This window comes from Podarcis tiliguerta (assembly GCF_965153285.1).
Source record: "Podarcis tiliguerta genome assembly, chromosome: 16".
In the NCBI taxonomy this organism is placed as follows: domain Eukaryota; kingdom Metazoa; phylum Chordata; class Lepidosauria; order Squamata; family Lacertidae; genus Podarcis; species Podarcis tiliguerta.
In genome coordinates, this window is record NC_139549.1 from 30,261,662 (window position 1) to 30,287,954 (window position 26,293).

General features: G+C 42.8%; 2 protein-coding genes across 2 annotated transcripts in view; one reads left to right on the top strand and one right to left on the bottom strand.

The window, feature by feature from the left end:
- HIRA (histone cell cycle regulator) overlaps positions 1 to 26,293 on the bottom strand; it is a 378,609-nt gene that overhangs the window by 98,305 nt on the left and 254,011 nt on the right. The gene's annotated exons all lie outside the window — the stretch shown is intronic.
- On the top strand, positions 803 to 24,699 carry CDC45 (cell division cycle 45). Its single transcript, XM_083418325.1, has 18 exons — positions 803 to 1,137; positions 3,255 to 3,314; positions 4,182 to 4,274; positions 5,159 to 5,296; positions 5,660 to 5,800; positions 6,133 to 6,188; positions 7,438 to 7,486; positions 8,785 to 8,846; positions 10,885 to 10,935; positions 11,761 to 11,880; positions 13,151 to 13,282; positions 16,954 to 17,052; positions 18,268 to 18,429; positions 18,647 to 18,785; positions 19,839 to 19,922; positions 21,598 to 21,716; positions 22,574 to 22,650; positions 24,326 to 24,699. Exons 1-18 carry the CDS (start codon positions 1,087 to 1,089, stop codon positions 24,388 to 24,390), a joined length of 1,698 nt encoding a protein of 565 aa, XP_083274451.1. The 5' UTR covers positions 803 to 1,086; the 3' UTR covers positions 24,391 to 24,699.

Here is a 26,293-nt window from a genome sequence, read left to right on the forward strand (position 1 = left end):
TTTGTTCCGGGTGAAGTTCAAATGAAGGGGGCGGGGGAAGGCTCTCGTGTTTCTCCTTCTTTTTAACGTCTCGTTTTTAATTTCAACTCTTTTTTAAAAAAATCACAGTGTTGTGCATCGGTTTGGGGTTTGTGTGGCGCCTTTTTGGTGTATTTATCAGCCCACAGTTGTAGGAGGACATTAAAGGGAAAGGCAGTGCCCGAATCAAACATGGCGACTACGGCGTTGCTTGGCCCTTCAATGGAAAACTCCGGCTCCCTCCTTCGGGGTTGTGTTTTTTTTTTTTTGCCCTCTTCTAAAACGAACAAAATGGTGGATGGGCACGCCCTCTCCTGTGACCAAAGAGTTGTTAGGGTCGACACGGAAGTGTTCTTCACAATCCTCTCTTCAGGTTCTGATTAGACCTCTTGCGGGGCAAGGTTGGCAGAAAGCGGCTATACCTCCCTTTTTGAGCTTTAAGCAGCACCCTGGAGAAAAACCTTATTGTCGGTGTAATCCTATATTTTATACACAGCAACCGACGTTAGCATGTACATAAGATTAGCAGGGTTCACCCCGCAAGCGCAGCCCCAGAGAATAGTGATATCCTTGATCCAACCTTTTTTTAAATACAGGAATGATTATTTCAGGCCATGGTAGGAAAGACAGCCTCTAACCCACGCCTATGCAATTTTACATCCATTCCCTGCAATATTTCCGCCACTCTTTCTCGCTGCCCCTACCAACATGCAACCGGGAACCGGACGTCGCGTCCTACTGAACAAGAACAAGGTGCACCTCCTTTTCCCTTGCCGCCCAATCTTACTGTGCAAAAAGGCCTCTGCTGGTCCGCCTCAGAACTTCCCGTTTGGGGCGACGGGCGGAGGAGGGCGGAGCACGCGTCCAATCAAAGCGCCGGAGAGGCCGCACGGTGGGCGGGTCGGGGAGCCTATTGGGCGAGGTTCGGAGCGCGGCAACCAATGGCCAAAGCCAAAGGGGTTTGGCGCCTTCCTTTGAGCGGAGCCAAAATCGCCGCCACGGTTCGCCTTCGCCGCCGTTGCCGCCGCCGGGTTCCTCTCAGGGGTTGAAAGCCCGGCCTTCCCGGCCATGTTCCTGACGGACTTCCGCAGAGATTTCTATGAGGTGGTCGTGAACCAGGTGAGCGGGGCTCCTCCTGTGTGTGTGTGAGGAGGTCCCGTCGGGGCCCTGCGAGAGCCCCGACGGAGAAGGCCTTGCTCAGCCCCGAAGCCCGTTGGGTGGCCTCGCTCGATGTTGTTGTTATTATTACAGTGGTACCTTGGGTTAAGAACTTAATTCGTTCCGGAGGTCCGTTCTTAACCTGAAACTGTTCTTAACCTGAGGTACCACTTTAGTTAATGGGGCCTCCAGCTGCCGCCACACGATTTCTGTTCTCATCCTGAGGTACTGTTTTTAGCCCAAGGTACTGTTTCTGAGTTAGCAGAGTCTGTAACCTGAAGCATTTGTAACCCTGTCTTTCGTATCTGCGAAAGCCTGGGCTGGATGAACCCCTAGCCGGAATTAAGATTGCTGGAAGAAATATCAACAACCTCAGATATGCAGATGACACAACCTTGATGACAGAAAGTGAGGAGGAATTAAAGAACCTTTTATTGAGGGTGAAAGAGGAGAGCGCAAAATATGGTCTGAAGCTCAACATCAAAAAAACGAAGATCATGGCCACTGGTCCCATCCCCTCCTGGCAAATAGAAGGGGAAGAAATGGAGGCAGTGAGAGATTTTACTTTCTTGGGCTCCATGATCACTGCAGATGGTGACAGCAGCCACGAAATTAAGAGACGCCTGCTTCTTGGGAGAAAAGCAATGACAAACCTAGACAGCATTTTTAAAAGTAGAGACATCACCTTGCCAACAAAGGTCCGTATAGTAAAAGCTATGGTTTTCCCAGTAGTGATGTATGGAAGTGAGAGCTGGACCATAAAGAAGGCTGATCGCCGAAGAATTGACGCTTTTGAATTATGGTGCTGGAGGAGACTCTTGAGAGTCCCATGGACTGCAAGAAGATCAAACCTATCCATTCTTAAGGAAATCAGCCCTAAGTGCTCACTGGAAGGACAGATCGTGAAGCTGAGGCTCCAATACTTTGGCCACCTCATGAGAAGAGAAGACTCCCTGGAAAAGACCCTGATGCTGGGAAAGATGGAGGGCACAAGGAGAAGGGGACGACAGAGGACGAGATGGTTAGACAGTGTTCTCGAAGCTACAAACATGAGTCTGACCAAACTGCGGGAGGCAGTGGAAGACAGGAGTGCCTGGTGTGCTCTGGTCCATGGGGTCACGAAGAGTCGGACACAACTGAACGACTAAACAACAACAAATTTCGTATCTGTGCTGCCGAAGCGAGCACGTTCTTGTTCTTATGACCATGTTGTTGTTGTTGTTGTTTAGTCGTTTAGTCATGTCCGACTCTTCGTGCTAAGGAACAACAGGATTTAATCAGAAACTGGGGTGGCCAGTAGGTTCAGTGGGGCTTTTTCTCCAGTTAGGCATGTGTGCTAACCTGCACATTGTCTACTACTTCAGAGGTTCATTGAGCTCAACTGGGCTTGGTCCATCTTCAGTAGCTGTTCAAATGGGATGGCTTTCTAAATCTGCTTGGCTTTTAGATGCCCAAAGTTTCCGCTTTCTTTCTGCTACAGCAGGCTAATACAGCTGCTCCTCTGTTGTTACCAAACAAGAATGAAAACATAACACAATAAAATAAATGGACAAGCAACCGCACTCCCAAAAGGAAAGCCCAATTCATGCTCAAGGTTGGTGTTTGCATTTCAGTACAGTGGTACCTCGGGTTACATACTCTTCAGGTTACATACGCTTCAGGTTACAGACTCCGCTAACCCAGAAATAGTACCTCGGGTTAAGAACTTCGCTTCAGGATGAGAACAGAAATTGTGCTCTGGCGGCCCAGCATCAGTGGGAGGCCCCATTAGCTAAAGTGGTGCTTCAGGTTAAGAACAGTTTCAGGTTAAGTATGGACCTCCGGAACGAATTAAGTACTTAACCCGGGGTACCACTGTATTGCAGTGTGGAAAAAGCAACATTTATCAAGCCATATAGCATGCTGGAGAGTCCTTTCTCATATACTAGGATACTTTTTATACACCTTCAAGTGAAGTTTCTTTCAAGTTCTTTCTGTATCCAGGATTGTGATGAATGAAGTGGTTACAGATTGTTATTTCGTAGTGTGCTATTGGCATAGACACTAATTAAAATGTTCTCTCTCTTCTTTTTTGGTAGCGGGTGCTACTTCTTGTTGCTTCAGATGTAGATGCGTTATGCGCTTGTAAAATACTCCAAGTAAGTCTCCTTTTTATGTCCTGTTAATGTGCAGAAGTCAAAATGGGTGTAAACTGACCTATGTGCAAAGATGAGTGGAGTCTACTTTTCTAATAATATATCCAGCTAAGCTCTACTGAGAGTAGACAAAGTGAAATTAAAGGGTCCAACTTTGTCGTTTCCATTTATTTCAATGGGTCTACTCCACTGGATGTTACCCAGCATGAAAGTTTTTGTTGGTTGATGGCGAGATGGGAATCTGCAGCCTTTTTTTGTGCAGTTAAAATACTGTCACCTGATAAGCAAAACTATATCTAAATTAAGCAGTGTTTTATCTTTAAACTGCTTTGAGTTCCTGTCAAGGAAAAAGATGGAGTATATATAAGTAGATATTATTATTATTATTATTATTATTATTATTATTATTATTATTATTATTATATTAAATTTCTATACTGCCCTTCCTCTGAGAATCACGGGCTTCACAATATAAAAAAACAAAAATACAGGCCATAGTAACAAACAAAAACAATCACACACACACCAGTTTAAAAGGCCATAGATTTTTTAATTAGCCAAAGGCTAATAAGCAGTGAAATCCTTTTCACACTTATATTATTTGGGACACGTTGCCATATCTAGAGTGCAAAACATGCACTAAGAAATAGATTATTAAACAATCTTTTATTTACAGAACTCTGTGAATTTTGATTGCTTGGATTCTTGTGCTTGTCTTCAAGTAAATCTTATTAATTTTATATGACAGTGTGATAAATGTTTGGCCTTGCTCAAACTGCTGTTGAGCAAAAGCCATAAACTTCATTATTAAACTAATGGTGATGGTTTGTCTACCTCTTCCTCTAAAATGTCACTTTCATTTCTTTTGAGGCTTTATTCCAGTGTGATCATGTGCAGTATACTTTAGTCCCAGTATCTGGATGGCAAGAACTTGAAACTGCATTTCTTGAACATAAAGATCAGGTAAAAACATAATTAGGATTTTTTAAAAATCCATTTCCTTTCTAGTATCTTGAGTTATAGCGCAATGTGTATTTGATAAGAAGAAATCCTATTAATTCCATTGGTGCTTCCTCCCAAATAATTCTACATCTTATTACAGTAGTCCAGCCCACTCTTATGAAGAGTTAGCATATGAAGCTAAGCCAGATCATTGATCCACATAATGTAATAATCAGTGGCTCTCCAGAATTTCCTTTGCTAGCCCTGCTTGGAGATGCTAAGGAATGAACCTGAGGGGTTTGTATGCAACATAGATGCAGTATCACTGAGTTATATCCCTTCTCCACATGTGACTGATTCTGCACAGGAGTTACCGTATTTTTTGCTCTATAAGACTCACTTTTCCCACTCCTAAAAAGTAAGGGGAAATGTGTGTGCGTCTTATGGAGCGAATGCAGGCTGCGCAGCTATCCCAGAAGCCAGAACAGCAAGAGGGATCGCTGCTTTCACTGCGCAGAGATCCCTCTTGCTGTTCTGGCTTCTGAGATTCAGAATATTTTTTTTCTTGTTCTCCTCCTCCAAAAACTAGGTGCGTCTTGTGGTCTGGTGCGTCTTATAGAGCGAAAAATACGGTAATTACTTTTTATTGCTGTGGGTGGCCTGAGTTCTCAGATTAAACAGTGTCATGTTAGATTCTATTGTGGACAATTTAGAGGAAGACTAATTACTTTCTGTAGTCCCAGGGAATTAGCTATATTTTCTCTCAGGAAATGTAAAGAGCTAATATTTCATAATAGCCCTGAGGATATGAGACTAAAGGAAGCATTAATCTTTTGGATATGGGCCAGCGTTTCATAAACAACAACAGTCTTGCTTGCATATTAATATGACTTCCTTATTTGCAGTTCCAGTATTTTGTTCTCATAAATTGTGGTGCCAATGTTGATCTACTTGATGTCCTTCAACCTGAAGAAGACTGTGTTTTCTTTGTCTGTGACACACACAGGCCTATCAATATAGTGAATGTTTACAACGAGTCACAGGTAAATTCTGCTTCTTGAGAAAATGGTTGACCGTAATCCATTCACAATGTGATAGATAGGAATTTATAGGTGGATCCTTTGCTTCTAGGACATACTCTGGCTCCTTAAACTGGCATGGGTGAAATTCCAATAGATTGTCTTGTTTTATAGATAATAAATTCCATATTGATTTGTTCACCATACAAGACAACTTTTGCTGTAGTTGTGATGCTTAGTTTAGTTAATTTTTTTATTGCTGTTTACCTAATAGTGTTTTATAGATTGTAATTGTTTTATTGACTTGTTAATGATTGTTAATTATCTTTCACTTGAATCGTTATTTCATTAAAATGTTTCATTTAATTAAGCATTTTCTTTTACTAGATCAAACTATTGGTAAAGCAAGACGACGACCTTGAAATTCCTGCCTATGATGATATCTTTAGGGACGATGAGGAGGAGGAAGATTCTGGTAATGAAAGTGATGGCTCAGAGCCTTCAGGAAAGCGGAGGCGATTTGAAGAGGTTAGTTCCTTAAGTCATGGAAGCTTAAATAAAATATACCCATGTATTAAAGGGAAATAATTGTTTCTATCACAGGGCAAAGTTTATAAGTAGGCATTCATAATTTTCTAGCTCTTTGCTATGAAGAAGTGAAGGAAGATGCACTAAGCAAGCAAATGGGTTATTGTTTTTTTCTGAGAACTTCATTCTATATAAACAGAAAAACTTCAAGTTCAGGGAGTTAGAATTCAGTAGGCAACCGTTCTTTCAGGCACTACTTGTGGGATTACTTTATAATCAGTTGTGACAAGGACAGAGAAGGGAAATGTAATTTGCTATTCTAATCTCTGCAGGAAATAGTGGAAAGAACAATGAAAAGACGGCAAAGAAGAGAGTGGGAGGCACGCAGGTATGTCTTCAGAGTATACACATTATACTTCTGTCTAATGGTAAAATTGAGATTGCAAGCTTTGAAATATTGATGTGGTTAGTGCATCTTAGAAGGTGAATCTAGATTCTTTTTAAAAATTGCTTAGCTTATATATCTTGAAGACAAAGATCTGTGTTCAGCAGTTGTGTTTTAAAATATGTTACAGGTTCAAATATAGCTCTCAGGCAATCACATTTTAAGCAGAGGTTGGTCGGCTATCAGTCATGGGTGCTTTGGTTGAGTTTCCTTCATTGCAGGGGGTTGGACTAGATGACCCTTTGGGGTTCCTTACAGCCTATCATTCTATGATGTGGCATTAATTGGATGAAAGGATATTATCAAGGATAGAAATTGGTCACCTTTAGTAGGAAAGGCTTTGTTGATTACCTCTTGGATTGTGTTTCCTCCCCAAATCCAAATACAGTGGAACCTCGGTTTTCGATTGTAATCCATTCCAGAAGACCCTTCAACGTCCGAAATTTCTGAAAACTGAAAGTGGAAGCCTCAATACAATAGGGAAACTCAAAACGGAAGCCACGTGGCATGTTCAGCTTCTGAAAAACGTTCAGAAACCAAAGCAGTTACTTCCAGGTTTTCGGCGTTTCAAAGCCGAAACATTTGACTTCCAAGACCCTCGAAAACTGAGGTTCCGCTGTATTTCTTGTGGGTACATGATCTCGCCTGCGCACAAAATTTTTCAGCCTGTAAAGACTCCCCAGTTGCTTCAGTGAAGGCAGCAGTTATAATATATAGCTATATCTAGTGTTTCCTTGCATGAAAATAAACAGGGCAACCTTTGCACGTAAGAGCTCTGCATACACAATGGGGTGCTTTTGATTGGGTTGGCTCTCTTTTTCCACATTACATAGTGGAAATATTTTTTTACAAGTTTAACCTTTTGTACATAACAATTGTTTGAGTACAGCATCCTTTGTCCACTAGTGGAAGAGCTCTTGTGCTAGTGGAGGGCAGCGTTTAAAAGCTGCAGAGCAAAAGAACCCAAAGCAACAATTACACTAGCAGAAGCTTGTTTTTCAACAGATGGTTCTTGTTGTGCAGTTTTTTCTACAGTCAAGCGCTGTATAAATTTTATGAAATAAATAAATCTTCAGTTATGTACTTGTGTTTCCCCTTGCAAAACAGCAGTCCTTCAGCACAACTGTATTGCTAGGTGCCTTTAACTGAGTGCTGCATTGAATAAACCCCATGACTTCTTTCTGTTCTTCAGGCAAGAAATTCTGTTTGACTATGAGCAGTATGAATATCACGGTACTTCAGTGAGTATCAAATATCAGCGTCAGTAGACCTTGAAGGAGAACCATTTTTTCAAGTGAAGATGTTATTACTTTGCAAAATTAATAGCAGTTAGTTCAGGATGCCTTACTTTGTGGAAAGGAAGTTCAGCTAGTAGTGCCATAGTGTATTATTTATAAATAAATTCTGTGTTTCTGGCTCTTTTGTCATGCCACATCTTTAGAAAGGTCCCTGGCCATCTTCTTGTGTATACATTTTTGCAGTAGCTTTTAACCTTTCTATGAAAATGGGGAAACGTTTGAACCATTCTGCTTTTCAGGGATAAATAAGTTTAGCAATTAGTGTTAACTTATACACAAACAATAAGAGGGTGATTTCTAATGGGAGTGCATCTTCACTTCAGGGAAATACTATATTGGGAACACACACACACACACACACACATTCCTGAATGCCAAGATCCAATTTAGGGGAAGTTCTATTTGGTGAGAGAACCCCAGCAGAGATTTAAAATCACAAAATATGTAGCAAAGTAAAGCATGGAAATACAGACCTTTAAAACATGCCCTTTGAATTCCAAAACTTCCCTCTTCCCCCATTATAGGAAAAAAAAACACACATTTGGGAGGTTAAAAATTGGTTTACTTACAAACCTTTCAAAGGACCGTTTTCTGTACTTCAGAAAATTGCACAGGCAGTAAAACTTGGGTTAGTTACAAAGTGGTGAAAGTTCCTAAATATTGGTATAGGAACTCAAGATTGGCTTGTGAGAGGCATGCAGTCTGAGTTGCAGCAACCAGCTCAGACCTCCTCACATGTCATAGGCGGACTTGGGGGTAAAGAGAGGCATGATTACCTAGTTCCTCCGAAGGTGAGAGGAAGCTAAACATAGCAGGACAGCTTACTCTATGATATTAACCCCATCACACATAAGCATGTTGGTTATGTGAGTCCTGTTATCCCCCAAACCTTGGTGATGATATGAGCTACATATTCAGCTGCCCCCGACAGACTTCTGAGTGGTGGTGCTGTATTCTGAATGTGCAGGTGGGGGGAGGGAACTGAAAGCTCAGGTCACTCCTGTACAGTTTGAGGCTGAGCTCTTGTCTGCTGCTGCTTTCAGAAATGAGCAACAACAGTTAACAGATGTTGTAATTAGTTCAGTTTCTGAAGAGACTGTAACAAGCCATGGCTGCCCCTTACTTTTGATAAGAGTAGTAACACTGGCCCTGCTAGATGCTGAAAACATTTGCTTGTGTGGCAAATTCTGTCCTTCCCCAATCACACTCAGCTATTAATTGTTGTTTTTTCCCTCTTGTAGTCTGCCATGATGATGTTTGACTTGGCATGGATAATGTCTAAAGACTTAAATGATATGTTGTGGTACGTAATTTAGTTTGTGATAGTAGTATTGCTGACTTGCTTCCAGATGTGTTCCAACCTGTATAGAAATGCCCCTGCCAATTGCTCTACCAAAGAGGAAAATCCTTTGAAAGCATTTCTCATTATGCTCTTACGGATGTCATATAAACTACTATTTCAAGTTTTTTGGGGTGGGATCATAATCCCTGATGTCTTACAAAACTTGTTTTTTAATGGTGGAATTCTACAAATGAGGCCCTCCATTCGATGCAGCGTTTGAAATTCGCTAGGCACAATTTGCACCTGACTATTGGCCACTTAGGGACGCAGGTGGCACGGTGGGTTAAACCACAGAGCCTAGGGCTTGCCGATCAGAAGGTCAGCAGTTTGAATCCAGGCAACGGGGTGAGCTCCCATTGCTCGGTCCCTGCTCCTGCCAACCTAGCAGTTCAAAAGCACGTCAAAGTGCAAGTAGATAAATAGGTACTGCTCCAGCGGGAAGGTAAACGGTGTTTCTGTGCGCTGCTCTGGTTCGCCAGAAGCGGCTTAGTCATGCTGGCCACATGACCCGGAAGCTGTACGCCAGCTCCCTCGGCCAGTAAAGCAAGATGAGTACTGCAAACCCAGAGTTGTTCACGACTGGACCTAACGGTCAGGGGTCCCTTTACCTATTGGCCACTTGCAACTAAGTGAAGATGCCCGGGCACCAGGATGGCACCTGTCGTCTCCATCTGGACATGCATGCCTGGGCTGTCCTTGCATCTTTACTGCTTTCACACACTAGCAACACATCCTGTAGAATTCTATCTGTGATATTTTATCTGCACAATCAGAATGAATTTCAGGAACCAGAAATTCATATTGGAAAATGCAACTTTTGAGCTGTCTGGCCCCCAAATGGCAACTAGGCATTCCGTTTTGGTAACCCTGGTTTAAGGAGCAATTTGGCACCTAACTTATATATCTGAGTTTCTAACACTGGTTGTATGCTATTAGTAAGGCAGATATAAAAGGAAATGTCCTTGAGGCACAGGCATTAAATGTCATTCACAGCTATACGTATTTTCATACATTCTATTATTTATTTCCATTCAATAATTGCTTCCTTTAAAACAAGATGATTTAACAATAGAAAAATTCATACATCAAAACAATTTCAAATCCAGTAGAAATATATCCAGAATCATCCATGCTCAGTTCCTGATATTTGCAGTTAAAAGGAACCCAGGGAGCAGAATTGGAAAAGGCCTGGGAAGGCTTCTGCCAATTGAAATAGGCAGAACTAGGTAGTTATACAGTGGTGCCTCGCAAGACGAAATTAATTCGTTCTGCGAGTCTCTTCGTCTAGCGGTTTTTTCATCTTGCGAAGCAACCCTGTTAGCGGATTAGCGGCTATTAAAGGCTTAAGGGATTAGCGGATTAGCTGCTAAAAGGCTATTAGCGGTTTAGCGGCTTAGAAAAAGGGGGTGGGGAGCGGAAAAAAATCTCAAGACTCGCAAGACATTTTCGTCTTGCGAAGCAAGCCCATAGGGAAATTTGTCCTGCGAAGCGCATCGAAAAACGGAAAACCCTTTCGTCTAGCAGGTTTTCCGTCTTGCGAGGCATTCGTCTTGCGGGGTACCACTGTACCAGTAGTCTGAGTTGGTGTGAAGCAGCTTCAAATGTTCCACTGGAAAGTGTGGGGAAATATTTTATACTTGCTATTTAGGCATACATGTGAGTACCTGAAAGCTTATCTGAAATATTTAAAGTGAAGCCCTAGACGTGTCTACTTGGAAATAAGTCCCATTGAGTTCAATGGGACTTACTCCCAGGTAAGTAGGTATAGCAGCTTTCTATCCTGCCCTCCAGATGTTTTGAAATATAAATCCCATCTCTGATTATTGGCCATGCTTACTGGACTGATGGAAGTTGTACGATGGAGGTAGGCTAAGATATAGAATAGCACCTTAAAGTCTTCGGGGAACCTTTTAAATATTTGTTCACTATTCAGTCTCAGCAAGGACAGACAGAGAATATCTACAAATTCTTGATTCAGTTGTTTTGATTTGCTTTTTAGGTGGGCTATTGTTGGACTAACAGACCAGTGGATTCAAGACAAAATCACTCAGTAAGTGAGCAGTAAATATTCTATTCAAATAGGTATTTTTAAATTGTTAGCTGCTTTGGGTGTCCTTGTGACTGGGCAGAAAGAGGGGATTAAATAATTTTATAACAAATTGAATCCTTTAATTTATACAATTATGGTAGGACAGAAATTACTTTTTAAAGAGGCATGCCCGTTTCATGTGTTAGAGGTGATCCCCAATTCCGCAATGAACTGGGAAACTTGTTTTTTCTGAGAAGCACAGTATTTATAGCGTTTGCTAAGGCTGCATTGTATTTGAGAGACAATAGACTTCATTCCCTTATAATGTCAAAGGAATTTTACAGCATGCATTTTACTGGCAAGCTGTTTCTAATGAATTGACCTCTTTCCACATTGAATATCCTGAAAGCAGGAATGGTGAAACTTTATCTCCTTTTCTATAGAACCCTACACTCCACCAATCAGAGCTAGTTGCAAAACAGTGGGTGAGGGTGTCAGACATACATTTTCATAGCATTAAGGAGCAGGGCATCTACAAAGCACATGCCGAGCTCCGTAATTTGAGTTTAGTACCAGAACTAATCTTGCAGCCCTTCCTAAATTCCACTTCTGGCTTCTCCCATATTTTTCTTAATTTTACCAACCTAACATAGAAAACACCTTCACTGTTGTCAAACATAAACCCTTGCAAATCTGCTCATCCCCTAGAGATCTACTGGTAGGTATCAGTATATTTTTTTGCTCGTCCTTTCTCCAAAAGACATTTAATATTTAAAAGGCAGATAATAGAGCTGCCGGGAAAAGAGATTGAACTAACTATTTCGTATCTGTTTTCTCTGTAAAAAGAATGAAATACGTAACAGACATTGGGTCTCTGCAGCGGCATGTATCTCGGCATAACCATCGCAACGGGGATGAAGAAAATTCTCTTTCTATTGACTGCATGAGAATAGCATTTGAATATGAGTATCCTTCTAAATTACTTTGCGGAAATATTTCTAAGACTTGGGTGAAGTGGTTTGTAGTACCAGTTGTTGCATTGCCTATGCCAGTGGTGGCGAACCTATGGCACGCATGCCAGAGTGGGCACACAGAGCCCTCACTGCTGGCACATGCGCCATCCGCACTGTTGTTTTGTTGTTTTTTTCCATTTGTGCTCCCGCTCCTCCCCACACTACTGCGTGCGTCCGCTGCTTAAACCCGGAACCTTTTCTCCCCCCCCCCTTTTTTTCCCTGGTAGCCGGCAATTGTGTTTGGCAATTGGTCTGTTTTTCAATTCACAGCAGTGGCTGTTTCTGATTGGGCGCAAAAGCATTCATTATTTGACCTTCCTTGTGATTTTTTTTCTGCGCCTTTTTCAGTGCTGCGTGGTAGTTCCCAGCTCCCTACTTCAATCCAGGCCTCACCCATTCCCTTCCTCTGCCTCCCCCCTAGCTCCAATCCTCTGCAGGCCCCTCGCCTCCCGTGGGCCCGACCTGCCTGGGCTAGGAGGGCACTTGTACCCAGCCTCACCCCTTTGCCGCGGCGACATTGCTGGAGGGAGGAAGGAAGGAAGATGGGGAAGACCACACCAGGATCACAGGCGGGGAACAGGCAGGCAGTCACGGCTGTTGGACTGGCTGGCTGGGGTGGAGGCTCTCCCTCTCCTGGCGCCACTCACCTGGCCTAAGGGCTGCTCTGTCCTCCCCATCGCAGCAGCCTGAGAGCGAGCCAGCCAGCTAGCAGGGTGGGAGGGGGGAAGAGGGAAGGAAATGGCAAGACCCGCGGGGATTTTTCTGTTGTGTCTCCCCCCAAAAAGCTCGGCAACTTTGGGGAGTCTCCCCAAAAAGCTCAAAAACTTTGGGCACTTTGCAATAAATAAGTGGGTTTTGGTTTGCAGTTTGGGCACTCAGTCTGTGAGTGGTTCAGTTCAGACATAATGGCACTATTTCAAAACAACCTGTTTATTGGAGCACAAGCAAGCGATGAGCTCAAGCGCTCTCACCTTCCCTTTCCCCTCTGGAAGCTGGTCTCTGAAACCAGGAAAGTCCCTCAACAACCAGACGCAGGAGAGGGAGGACTTGGGGTTGGCATTTGTTCATGCTCCAACAAACTATGGTTTATTGAAGCAGCCCTGTCATATCTGAAGCAGGGCATTGTGATCCAGACAAGTCATTTTGAACTAGAATGCAATAGGCTTTTTTGATCCAACCTGCTGCAATTACGTACTTTTCCTAATTCTTATCGATGGTCTTAGCTTGTGCCTTGCGCTCTATCAACATTGGTCTCTGTATGAAAGCCTCTGCAATACCTGCTACACTTCGGCCAGCTTCAAGCTTTGGTCTGTGCAAGGTCAGAAGAGACTTCAGGAATTCCTTGCTGATATGGGGTGAGTTAATAAGGAGATTTTAAATAAATAAATAGTTTGTATATAATATATATATTATATATATATATATATATATATGCAGGTTTTGGTGTCCTCGGGTGTCTTCCCGTGTAAAAGTTGGGGTGTCTAGGCGACGTTTCGACGAGGTCTCACTCGTCATCTTCAGGCTGGTGCTTTCGGCTTCTTGTTACTGGAACAGAGCAGGATCTCAGTGTTTGAGTTCCTATAAATACTGTTGAGGAGGTGTGGTGTATAGCCTCCAATGTTCTGGGCAGAGAGGAGGTTCCCAGGCTAGTGTGCCTTTTCTTCTTTTGTTCCTTAATTACTTGAGGGATATCTTGAGTGATTTCTTGAGTGATTTCCTGAATCCCACTTAGGTGGGTCATTAGGTGTGGATTAGTTGCTAAAGCCTTCGTGTCTTGAACTCTTGAACTTTGTGAAGAGTTTTTCTGAGAAGATGGCTGTACTGCACTTGGTTGTGCTCTGGCTTGGCTTCGTGTATAGGGGCGAGCTGTGGTTTTGTGGCCTGTGCCAGCCAAATCTGTGTAGGGATTGCAGGGGGGTGCAGCATCCGGAGGTGCCACCCTGGTTTGGCTACTGGATGGTGTCTGTAATTTATCTGTGGAGAGGGTCTGGGTTTGGGTCTGGTGTGGTTGATTGGTGATGGCGTTCTGTGTGCCTCTGGATCTGGTGTCAGATTTTGTGGGGAGGGCTAATTTCCAGATGTCTGGCAAGCGGGATGTGTCGTCACGCTTGTTCATGTTGTGAGGGTGTTTCTCTATCTCGATGGCTTCCATGATTATTCTCTTGTAATTTATCTCCACAGATAAATTACAGACACCATCCAGTAGCCAAACCAGGGTGGCACCTCCGGATGCTGCACCCCCCTGCAATCCCTACACAGATTTGGCTGGCACAGGCCACAAAACCACAGCTCGCCCCTATACACGAAGCCAAGCCAGAGCACAACCAAGTGCAGTACAGCCATCTTCTCAGAAAAACTCTTCACAAAGTTCAAGAGTTCAAGACACGAAGGCTTTAGCAACTAATCCACACCTAATGACCCACCTAAGTGGGATTCAGGAAATCACTCAAGAAATCACTCAAGATATCCCTCAAGTAATTAAGGAACAAAAGAAGAAAAGGCACACTAGCCTGGGAACCTCCTCTCTGCCCAGAACATTGGAGGCTATACACCACACCTCCTCAACAGTATTTATAGGAACTCAAACACTGAGATCCTGCTCTGTTCCAGTAACAAGAAGCCGAAAGCACCAGCCTGAAGATGACGAGTGAGACCTCGTCGAAACGTCGCCTAGACACCCCAACTTTTACACGGGAAGACACCCGAGGACACCAAAACCTGCATTCCTGTACCCGTGAAAATCTACGAAAGCAAATATATATATATATATATATATATATATATACACACACACACACACACATATATGTGTGTGTGTGTGTGTGTGTGTATATATATATATATATATATACACACACACAGTGGTGCCTCGCAAGACGAAAAGAATCCGTTCCGCGGGTCTTTTCGTCTTGCGGTTTTTTCGTCTTGTGAAGCAAGCCCATTGACGGAGTAGCGCTATTAGCGCTATTGACATTTTAAGGGCTAAAAACGGCTTTTTTAAGGGGTGGGGGATTAGCGGTTTTGCCGCTAAAATGCTTTTAGCAGCTTAGCGATTCAAAATAAGGGGTTTTGGAGCAAAAAAATACCCCGAAAATTTTCGTCATTTTTCGTCTTGCGAAGCAAGCCCATAGGGAAATTCGTCTTGCGAAGCGCCTCTGCAAACGAAAAACCCTTTCGTCTTGCGGGTTTTCCGTCTTGCGAGGCATTCGTCTTGCGGGGCACCACTGTGTGTGTGTGTGTGTGTGTGTGTATATATATATATATATATATATATATATATATATAGTGTATATATATATACACACACACACACACACACTAGAGTTCCCCAGAGTGGCTGGGGAAACCCAGCCAGATGGGTGGGGTATAAATAATAAATTATTATTATAAATTATTATATAGTAGCATCAATGTGTGTGGCACTTTTACAAAGTTCAGGAGAACGGGTCCTTGTTCTGAATTGTTTACAATAGAAAGCACATCATAGGAGATACAACATAGAAAGGGGAGCAAAATGGAGAAAAGGATAATGGGGGGGGGAATTTGCATTTATTTCAGTTAATAGGCTTATTCACAGTAGGGCATGAGGACTAGGGCAGTGATGGGGAACTCCTATGTCTGACTGATTCCCTGACCACAAGATGGTTTGTAGGCATTCCCAATCTGCTGATTGGCAGTGTCTGCCAAGCCCTCTGCCTTTGCCCTTGCAGTTTGATTTCCAGTTGTGCCGGGAATGAAATACTTCATCTGCTGTCATCGTGATGTTAGGTGATTGACAGGAGTACGCTGTAGATCTTGGAGAGATCAGGATCCGGAGCACTAGCTGGATCCAGTTCACTGGCCCTGGACTAGGGGATTGAGACAAAGGATTTGCAGGAATGGTTTTGAAGGTGGATTTTGAAGGAAGCAAGAGGAGGCATTGCATGGATAATGCTGCATGCAGGCCTTTGCATAAGGGGCAAAAGGAGAATTGGGAGAGTCATTTGTATGGTTGAAGGTAGTGGAGCTTGAGTAAAGGTCATGAGCAAGGCTGCCAAGCCAGGCGAAGTTTGACGTGCTTTCACCTAGGCCAGGGGTCTGCAACCTTTAAGACAAAAAGAGCCACTTGGACCCGTTTCCAAAGAAAAAAAAACTGGGAGCCGCAAAACTCGTCATTATAAAAATAACTTTTTTGTCACTTTTTTATTATTTCTTTGTTTGACCCCTCAGAATTACTCCTCCTCATAGAAATAAACGTTAAATTAACAAGTTACCTTTTTGTGTGTGTGTGTTCTTCACTCCCCTTCAAAACAGTGACCAGCGTACATGCCCCCTTTCAATGCAGCGGGCGGGCGGGAAGGTGACGTTGGGACGGTGCGTGACTAACGCACGCACCGCCCCCATGTGACGTCACAGTCAGTACAGCGCCCGCCACAGTGGGGAGTGTCGGGGCGCACAATGCGCCTCCTCCCCTCACTAGTATCCACCCCGGTGTAAAGGTGTAAAAGAGCCACATGCGGCTCCGGAGCTGCGGGTTGCAGACCCCTGACCTAGACTATTGGGAATGTCTCCAGAAAGTTCCATGTTTAAAATCTAGCATCTCCAGGTACAACTGGTCTGAAATCCTGCCACTCAGTGTAGACAATTACTGAACTATATGGCCTTATGGCTTGATTCAGTTTAAGGCAGTCTTCTATATTCAGTTAGGAAACAGCCATTAAGTAACCAGCCCTGGTGGTCATCTAATGTTTATTGGATGGATTTCCCCCCTAAATTGATTTTTGAATTCTGAATTTATTGTTATTCAGGTTTCATACTGCATTTTATGCTGTTTTTTGTTACATCAGTTAAGTGTTTTAAATTTGTTGTTAGCCGCCCTGAGCCCAGTTTTCTGAACTGGGAAGGGCGGGGTATAAATAAAAATTTATTATTATTATTATTATTATTAATAGTTTTTGAATAATGAACATGAAGAGATTGTGACTTGACAGACTTGCTTCATCACTGAAAATGTGATCTCTTCCCCACCCCCACTCCTCTCCCTCAGCTTACCTTTGAAGCAAGTAAAACAGAAATTCCACTCTATGGACATTTCCTTGAAAGAGAATCTACAGGAGATGATTGAAGAATCTGCAAATAAGTTTGGGTAAAACACTTTTTTACATATTTGGAAGTCTTAGTAAACCTTTTCATCTCTGTGTGATGGCCTAAAAGTGTATTGTAGCCTGTCTGGACTGAGCAGAAGCAGAAACCCACCCTTGCCCTTACATTTCTACTAAACTTTCAACCAACTATTGAACAGTTCATCAATTTTTTAAAAAATAAACTAAAGCACTGCTAGCAGGTCCGCCCTTGCTGCTTACTATTTCACAAATATTTGTATTTATTACACCTTCCAAGGAGCTCAGGGTCTTAGGGTGGTATATGGAGATTATAACACAAACCTAATTTGCAGGGTTGTTTTAGTGATTTCTAAAGTAATATGAGGGACGCTGGTGGCGTTGTGGGTTAAACCACAGAGCCTAGGGCTTGCCGATCAGAAGGTTGGCGGTTCGAATCCCCGCAACGGGGTGAGCTCCCGTTACTCCGTCCCTGCTCCTGCCAACCTAGCAGTTCGGAAGCACGTCCAAGTGTAAGTAGATAAATAGGTACCACTCTGGCGGGAAGGTAAACGGCGTTTCCGTGTGCTGCTCTGGTTAGTCATGCTGGCCAAATGACCCGGAAGCTGTCTGTGGACAAACGCCGGCTCCCTCGGCCTATAGAGCGAGATGAGCACGAAACTCCAGAGTTGGTCACGACTGGACCTAATGGTCAGGGGTCCCTTTACCTTTAAAGTAACATGATTTTTTAAAAACATGATTTTTTGGTGCGTGCCTAGGGGGAAAAGTACTATTTATAAATAGTAATACTCTAAAAGGAACTGTTTGACTGTTGATTTGACTAGCTGCCCTGATATCACAGAAATGGTAGGGCAGGCAGATTTCTTCAGCTGCCACCAGCTGAACTGAGTTGATCTAATCCTAGAGAGGGTCAAGGCAAGCAGAAAGTGTTAAGTGTTAGGCCAAGAAAATGAGGATTGGAGCAGGGAAATGCCTAGAAAAATGAGAGGAAGAGGAAAAGAATAAGGAAAACTGAGAGAAAGACAAACTCCTACATATTGCCATGAGCTACATACGGAAGGGATTCAGGTGGACAGAGTTTTGTTATTAGGTAGTCTTCCAGAAATGGCCTTTAGAACATTAAATTCATGATTTCTTTAGCTACTTTCATGGTGTGTGTATATAGTATGTTCAGTGCTAAGACAGCAGGGATTTTAAAAAAGCTTTTAACATCTCTCTGTTGGCTTAATTTGGTTTTGCAGAATGAAGAATTTAAGAGTACAAACCTTCAGCATCCAGTTTGGTTTTAAAAATAAGTTTTTAGCAAGTGATGTAGTGTATGCAGCTGCTTCTTTAATGGAGAACATGGAGAAGGACGAAAGTGGAACCGACAATTTCATCAAAGCTTTGGATAGTCTTTCCAGGTAACACACATAGTTTTTCAAGCTCATTCAAATCTGCTTTTTACTTTTTTTTTTTTACCCACAACTGATTGGCAGTAAGGCATTCTACATAAAAAATTCAAGGTCAATAAGAATGTACCAAGCAAGTGGTTACTGATAATAAATTAAGAAGTCTTCAGTACAGGTTTTTCTCTTCTCTGGTAAAGTAAGCTTCTTTCTGTTTTCCTTTTTTTTTCAGGAGTAACCTGGACAAGTTGCACCAAGGGCTGGAACTAGCCAAAAAGCAACTTCGTGCAATTCAGCAGACTATAGCCAGCTGTATCTGCACCAATCTTGTAATCAATCAGGGACCGTTCCTTTACTGTTATCTCATGGAGGTAAAATTTGCCTGGACTTGTTTCTCGGTTCTGTGCTGTACTTTTAAAACACTTCATTTACGTTAACAAGCTTGAAGTTCTAAACTGAACGGTTTTAGCTTCACACACTTGACACATGCTGTATCTACAGCTTTTCAGAGCCAAATTTAGATTAGATGGTGGAAGTGCTTTTAAAAGAAATGTAAAGAGATCTGATTGCAAATCTGCAATGTTTGGCCCTGCATTATGGAGCCCAGGAGAGTGCAGTGTTTTTCCCTTTAACATCTTAAGATTTCACTCTGCATGAAAACAGGGCTTTGAGTGAAACTTGCAAGGATACCAGTCACTGTACACTTCATTTTAACTGATTTTAGTATTGTATTTTTTAAAATTGTTGCAACCTGCCCCAGGGAGTTTGTGGTGAAGGGCAGGTAAGAAATACTTTACGTTGATGGTGGTCGATTTGTGATCCAGGAGGTTCAGTAATCACCTTCAGGAAAGCAGCTGCTCAGCTGAACTTCTATTTATCTTAATAATAGCCCTGCATACTGCTTGACAAGAACCTTTTGAATCTCAGCAAGAGAATCTGTTGGGGAGAAAGAAGACCCAGTGGCCTGGTATATATGTAGAAGCTCTGGCACACATCTAAAAGGACCATCTGCCCTATAACCTGTACAGTGGTGCCCCGCAAGACGAATGCCTCGCAAGACGGAAAACCCGCTAGACGAAAGGGTTTTCCATTTTGGAGGTGCTTCGCAAAACGAATTTCCTATGGGCTTGCTTTGCAAGACGAAAATGTCTTGCGAGTTGCTGCGATTTTTTTTCGCTCCCACCCCTTTTTCTAAGGCACTAAGCTGCTAATAGCCTTTTAGCAGCTAATCCGCTAATCCCTTAAGCCTTTAATAGCCGCTAATAGCGCTAATCCGCTAATGGGGTTGCTTCGCAAGACGAAAAAACCGCTAGACGAAGAGACTCACGGAACGGATTCTTTTCGTCTTGCGAGGCACCACTGTATATGGAAATTACTGCGTTTGGGGGCGGGTTTAGTAATTATATCTCTTTTTTCCTTCCCAGGGCACACCAGATGTGAAATTGTTCTCCAGACCAGTATCGTTATGCTTGCTTAGTAAATACTTACTCAAGTCATTTGTTTGTTCTGTAAGTCATTTTCTTTTTCCCCTTCTGGGTTTGCTTAAGTTACGCTGGTGTTCTGCATCTAGCAGCATTGCTCAGACAAGACCTTTTCCCACAGCAGAATGGGGCGGGGGAGCAATTTTCAGAGATGTCCTGCAGTCCCCACACCCACATAATCTGCTCCAGGAGCTCCCTTACACCTCTTGAACACATTTAAAGGAGGGGGAGTGTTGAGTGGCCCTGCTGGATACAACTCATCATTTCCATGATGTTGAACAACACAATTTTCTTTTTAAATGCACTCTTAAAGAGAGGTGTGCCGAAGTGATATAGAATTGTACTCATAAGGACCAAATTACAAAGGACATGGCTTGAAATGCATACAGTAAGCCTGTATTGTATTTCCTGGTTGTATTTCGGGGATCACACCTAAAGCCAAAACCGTGTACAGTGGTACTTCGGGTTACATATGCTTCAGGTTACAGACTCCGCTAACCCAGAAATAGTACTTCGGGTTAAGAACTTTGCTTCAGGATGAGAACAGAAATCGTGCTCTGGTGGCACGGCAGCAGCAGGAGGCCCCATTAGCTAAAGTGGTGCCTCAGGTTAAGAACAGTTTCAGGTTAAGAACGGACCTCTGGAATGAAGTATGTAACCAGAGGTACCACTGTGTAGTCAAAAAACATTAGTTGCAATGGTGGGTGGGATTGGCAAAATCATTTTTCCTGGGGGTCTGCCCCCTTTTTCTTTCCTTTTTAATTTTTTGTTTTTCCAAGAGCATAAAGCTGAATGCACACAAATTAAATGTGTGCATGTTGTGGGTTCACTGTAGTTTAATTTAATGTGCAGATTAAAAAAAAGAGCAAATAGCGCCAGTGATGCTACTGGGAAATTTACTCAGTACAAATGGCACTTTCGGGCAAGCAATTTTTCTTAGGTTAGGGGCAAGGGGTGAAAGGGTTAAATTCTCCCCTCCCCATTTGCTGCAATTTAATATAGCTCCTTACTTTGGCTCTAGAGTTAGATGTGAAGGCCTGGGCGGGGGGAAAGGAACAATGCAGGGAGCCCACATTCCCCCCAATCTTTCTGTTTTCCCCCAGGCTTTCTTATGTGTACTCTAAATTAACTCAAGAACTGACTTAAACAAGGCCTTGTATTGGAAGAGTAATACTACAGGACAGTTTTATTTCTGAGCATCATGTGTTGGATGATTTTTTTTATTCATTTGGTAAGGCAGAACATTGCAAATCTACAAAAGGAGATTCCTTCTCCTTCAAAAGGTTTTCCAAGGAAAAGCACATTCAAAAAAGAATTATGCATTTCATCCACCATAGTGCTATAACAATTTCTGTTTTTACATTTTATTAAATTGCATGTTAAGCAACTTAGCATAGCATTTAAACTATTTTTATTGTAAGGCACACGTGAGTTCCTTTTAAATATGGGTAAGATAAAATCTCATAAACCTAGCAGAGCAGTAAGTATAAATAAATATCTATGTGTGTGATTGCTGGAAACGTCTGTCTGGTTACTGCTGCCTAAGGAACCTCAAAACGTCTAGCAAATGTTTGATCTATAATCCTTTTTAGATAACTTTAACCCTCAAATTAACTCTTCATCAGTACTTTAAAAAGCAGAGCTGAAGTTTTCTGATTCTGTCTTTGAAGTTTATGTAATCAATGTGGTTTCTGATTTGCAGACAAAAAACAAGCGCTGTAAGCTGCTGCCAATGGTTATGGCGGCACCAATGGACACTGAACAAGGCACAGTGATCATGGTGGGGATTCCACCTCATCTGGAAAGCTCAGACAAAAAGAAGTAAGAGTTTTATTTGCTGGCCCTTTTAGATAAGATGCTCCATAAACTGAGCTGGCTGCTCCAAGTCTGATCATTGCTCTGGAGTATGTGTGGGGAGGGAGGAGAAACAACAGATATGCATTTGAAATGAAACAGGCCAACTCTGTATGGTTGTTTGGGTGCATGCTGAGAACTAGCCTGGTGTAGTGGCTTGCATTTTGCACTTGAACCAAGGAGACTCAAGTTCAAAACCTTGCTTAGCCATGAAATCCGCTGGGTGGTCTTGAGCCAGTCACTCTTTCAGTCTATCTTACCTTGTATTGTTGTTGCAAAGATGAAATGAGGTGTTGGTGGGGTCCTAAACTCTTTGGAGGAAAGGAAGTATGGGAATAGTTTGCACAGTTGCCATTTTTGCAGCTTGTTAAATTTAAGCTGTTGTATCAAATGATTTTGCACTTGTATAACGTGGGGCACCTGGATTTTGCCAATCCCCTGCAGCCTCCCACTTTCCCTGAAAAACTGCTCCTGGGGGTTGGAGGACTTTCTAGAGCAGTATAGGGGGCTGTAACCGGGGGGAAGATCAGCGCTTTACTCTAGGACCAAATACCAGGCATAGGCAAACTCTGGCCCTCCAGATGGTTGGGACTACAATTCCCATCATCCCTAGCTAACAGCACCAGTGGTCAGGAATGATGGGAAGTGTAGTCCCAAACATCTGGAGGGCCGGAGTTTGCCTATGCCTGCCTTAGATGGTTGTATTTTTGGTGCGTGTGCTTATTTAATGGATGCTTGGGGTACTCTTTAGAGAAAGGCTAAATGCTTGTTGACTTTTCCTTTCTGGGGAAATGCAAAATGCTTGTTTTTCTCTCCCTCTCTAGCTTTTTTGGAAGAGCATTTGAAAAAGCTGCAGAAAACACCAGTTCTCGGACTTTACACAACCATTTTGACATGTCTAGTAAGTAAATGCTGCATATCGTATATAAGCGAGAGCATCAGCAACTTTTAGGCTTTTCCATGCATGCCTTTGTTTACTTGTTTTTTAATGAGGCACATTTCAGAGAAAATTGTGCAAGTCTGAGTACTTTACTGAGTATTTGTAAGCTTGTAAAAGAGCTGTGGCAGTCAAACATCACTGAGACTTGGAATGTGCACCAGGAGCCAACAATGTGTTTCACCTACTGATGTGCCCTAAAACCAAGTAGCTGGTGTTGCTTTGCATGGATGATGGATCAAAGAGGGAAAAGGCTTATCGCCTCCAAGCATTTACTTCTTGGCACTGAAGTAGTGCAGCTTCTAGTTTTAAAGTTTCAAGCGTGCACACTCATCAGTTGGTGAGCACAAGACCAACTGATGACTGGCATGTATGAAAAAAAAATAACCCCACATCACAGACTAATGACCTGATATTCTTTCAACTAAAGTGCTTTTTGATGGGAACACTTGATACATTTATCTTTGAGTGTGAGTCACTGATTTGATTGATGATCATGTATGTATGAATGAATGAATGAATGAACTATGAGGAAATATTACAATGTTGGGAGCTTTTTGCTCTAGGGAAAATAGTAAGAGTAGGGAGATAATAGAGGCACATTAAATTATGTATGGTGTAGATAAAGTAGATAGAAAGAAGCAGTTTCTCCCTCTCATAGTTTTAGAGCCATCCGACTTAGTGGAAGAGGAAGAATGTCACACAGGGCATAGTTTAACTGTGAAATTCTCTACCACAAGAAGTGGTGATGCCCGCCAACATGGACATATTTAAAATGGGATCGGACAAGTTAATGGAGGATAACGCTCTCAGTAGCTACTAATCATGATGGCTGTGAAGTAGCATCAGGGTGGCTCTGAGGAGCAGTTGCTGGAGAACAACTGTTAAGAGAGAATTGCTGTCCTCATATCCAGCTTGCGGCCTTCCTGCAGACGTGGCTGACCACTGTGGAAAAAATGGCTTTTCTTAGGTTAGGTAAAGGTAAAGGGACCCCTGACCATTAGGTCCGGTCGTGACTGACTCTGGGGTTGCGGCGCTCATCTCGCTTTATTGGCCGAGGGAGCCGGGGTACAGCTTCCGGGTCATGTGGCCAGCATGACTAAGCCACTAATGTCGAACCAGAGCAGTGCACAGAAACGCCGTTTACCTTCCCGCCAGAGCGGTACCTATTTATCCACTTGTACTTTGAAGTGCTTTTGAACTGCTAGGTGGGCAGGAGCTGGGACCGAGCAATGGGAGCTCACCCCATCGCGGGGATTCGAACCGCCGACCTTCCGATCGACAAGTCCTAGGTTCTGTGGTTTAACCCACAGCGCCACCCATGTCCCTTAGGTTAACTAGTCCTAAAATGAATTCTGCATGTGCAACGGTTAGCAGTTAATACTGGTAGCGGTGGCTTCTAAATTGACTCTTAGCAATGTAGAGTGACTGGGGAAATCCAGCCAGATGGGCGGGGTATAAGTAATAAATTATTATTATTATTATTATTATTATTATTATTATTATTATTATTATTATTATTACCGCCAGAAAATGTTTAAATCAAGTTGTCACTGTAATATAGAACAGGTCCATCATGCTGTGATATGCTATCTCTCCAGTATTTGTGCCATTACAGACATTTCTTTTATTGTTTTAGTTATTGAATTGAAAATGGAAGATCGGAGCAAATTTCTGGATGCACTTATTTCTCTTTTGTCCTAGTGGTAAGATGGCGCTGAAGGATAATTTTTTTAAACCATTGAATCTTGAACAATTTTAGAACTCATTAAAATGCATCTGAATGTGTTCCGTTTTTAAAGTTTTGTCTTTCTCCTTTTGTAAGGTCTTGATACCGTTTTATCTGTGAGTTTTACCTTATGTATATGGAATTTGTAAATAGCAGTTATCTTGTATCTACCATGTTTGGTTTGTATAGCTTTGATGTGAACCTATTTTAAAGCATTGGGTGTTTAGATGTAGCCAATGCAGGTTTGTTCTTGAAAAATTTAATCAAATAAATTTTTCATTTTATGTCTTGGTTGATGTAAAATCCCTGTGCTATCTGATGATGCCGTGAACATCAATATTTTTTGCTGATCTACATATTACAAAAAATGGGAATACAGACCATTTCATTTTGTACTTAGGGTGTGCCATGGGTTTCACTTAGCATTAACTGGTCCACCAGTATTCAGAATTTGTAATGTGCTTTTTAATGCTTCAGTGTGTTTTGCTTCTATTTATTTTTATTTCGCAATGTTTGTATACCTCTTAATCAAAAAATATCTCTACTCGATTGTGTTTCATTGGCCACATGAATTATTGCTACTTTCCAAGTTGTGGATATTGGCTACGTCTATGACAGTAACATTGCGTGCTTTGGTTTGTTTGTTTTTGTCCATCCAGTCTTCAGTTTCTTTCCCTATCTGCATCCCCCTCTATGATGAAGCCCATGGGTGTGTCTAGAGCAGGGGTCAGCAAGCTTTTTCAGCAGGGGGTCGGTCCACTGTCCCTCAGACCTTGTGGGGGGCCGGACTATATTTTGGAGAGAGAAAATAATGAACAAATTCCTATGCCCCACAAATAACCCAGAGATGCGTTTTAAATAAAAGCATGCATTCTACTCATGTAAAGACACCAGGCAGGCCCCACAAATAACCCAGAGATACATTTTAAATGAAAGGACACATTCTACTCACGCTGATTCCCGCACCATCCGCAGGCCGGATTTAGAAGGCAATTGAGCCAGATCCGGTCCCCAGGCCTTAGTTTGCCTACCCGTGGTCTAGAGCAGGGATTTCCAACCAGTAGATCACGATCTACCGGTAGTTCCCTGGCTGATGCTGGTAGATCATGAGATCCTTATTGTGTACAAAAAGTTATGGGGTGGGGAAGTAAAAAAACTCTGTCCAATCCTCCTCCCAAAAAAGCTCAACAATTCTGGGCACTTCACTGGGCAATCCACCCACCCCACACACGCTCCTCCTACCTCCAATGACAATGGGTAGATCACTGCCAGTTTTTTATACTGGGAGTAGATCACAGTCTCTTGGGAGTCGGACAAAGCTGGTCTAGAGGGTGCAGATGCGGAAAACAGAAAGGTAGGATTCAGTGAGGATCATAAATCTGAACAATGATGACAGCTGAAGGCAAAACTTTCAGGACTCCGGACAGAGCCCAAGGAGCAGGCAGCTTACTCTGAGAAGAACCATCTCAGCTGAGCCCCTGGCTGTCCCTCTCAAGGCTCCACCCTCTTGCTGGTTAGTGCACATCCCTTGGCTTAGAGCCTGGCGCTCCAGTGCCTCTCCAGGATCCAAAGCCAGCCTGCCCATGAAACAGGGTGAAGCAGCTGCCTCAGGCGGCCAAAGCCCCCAAGGCAGCATTCCCGCAGGTGCCTGCCCTGGCAGAGAAGCAGCAGCTGCACCATTGGCACTGCTTTCCGGCAGCATCTCACCGAAATCTCGAGAGATCTCGCAGAGTGCAAGATAATCTCGGGGGATTTCTGCAAGATCTCATGAGAACTTGCTGAAAATTAGAGGCGGCACTTCCTGCTTCTCCTCAAGTGGCGAAATGGGACACAACACCACTGCCAGGATCACATACTGAGCCCACTGTCTGTATGTGA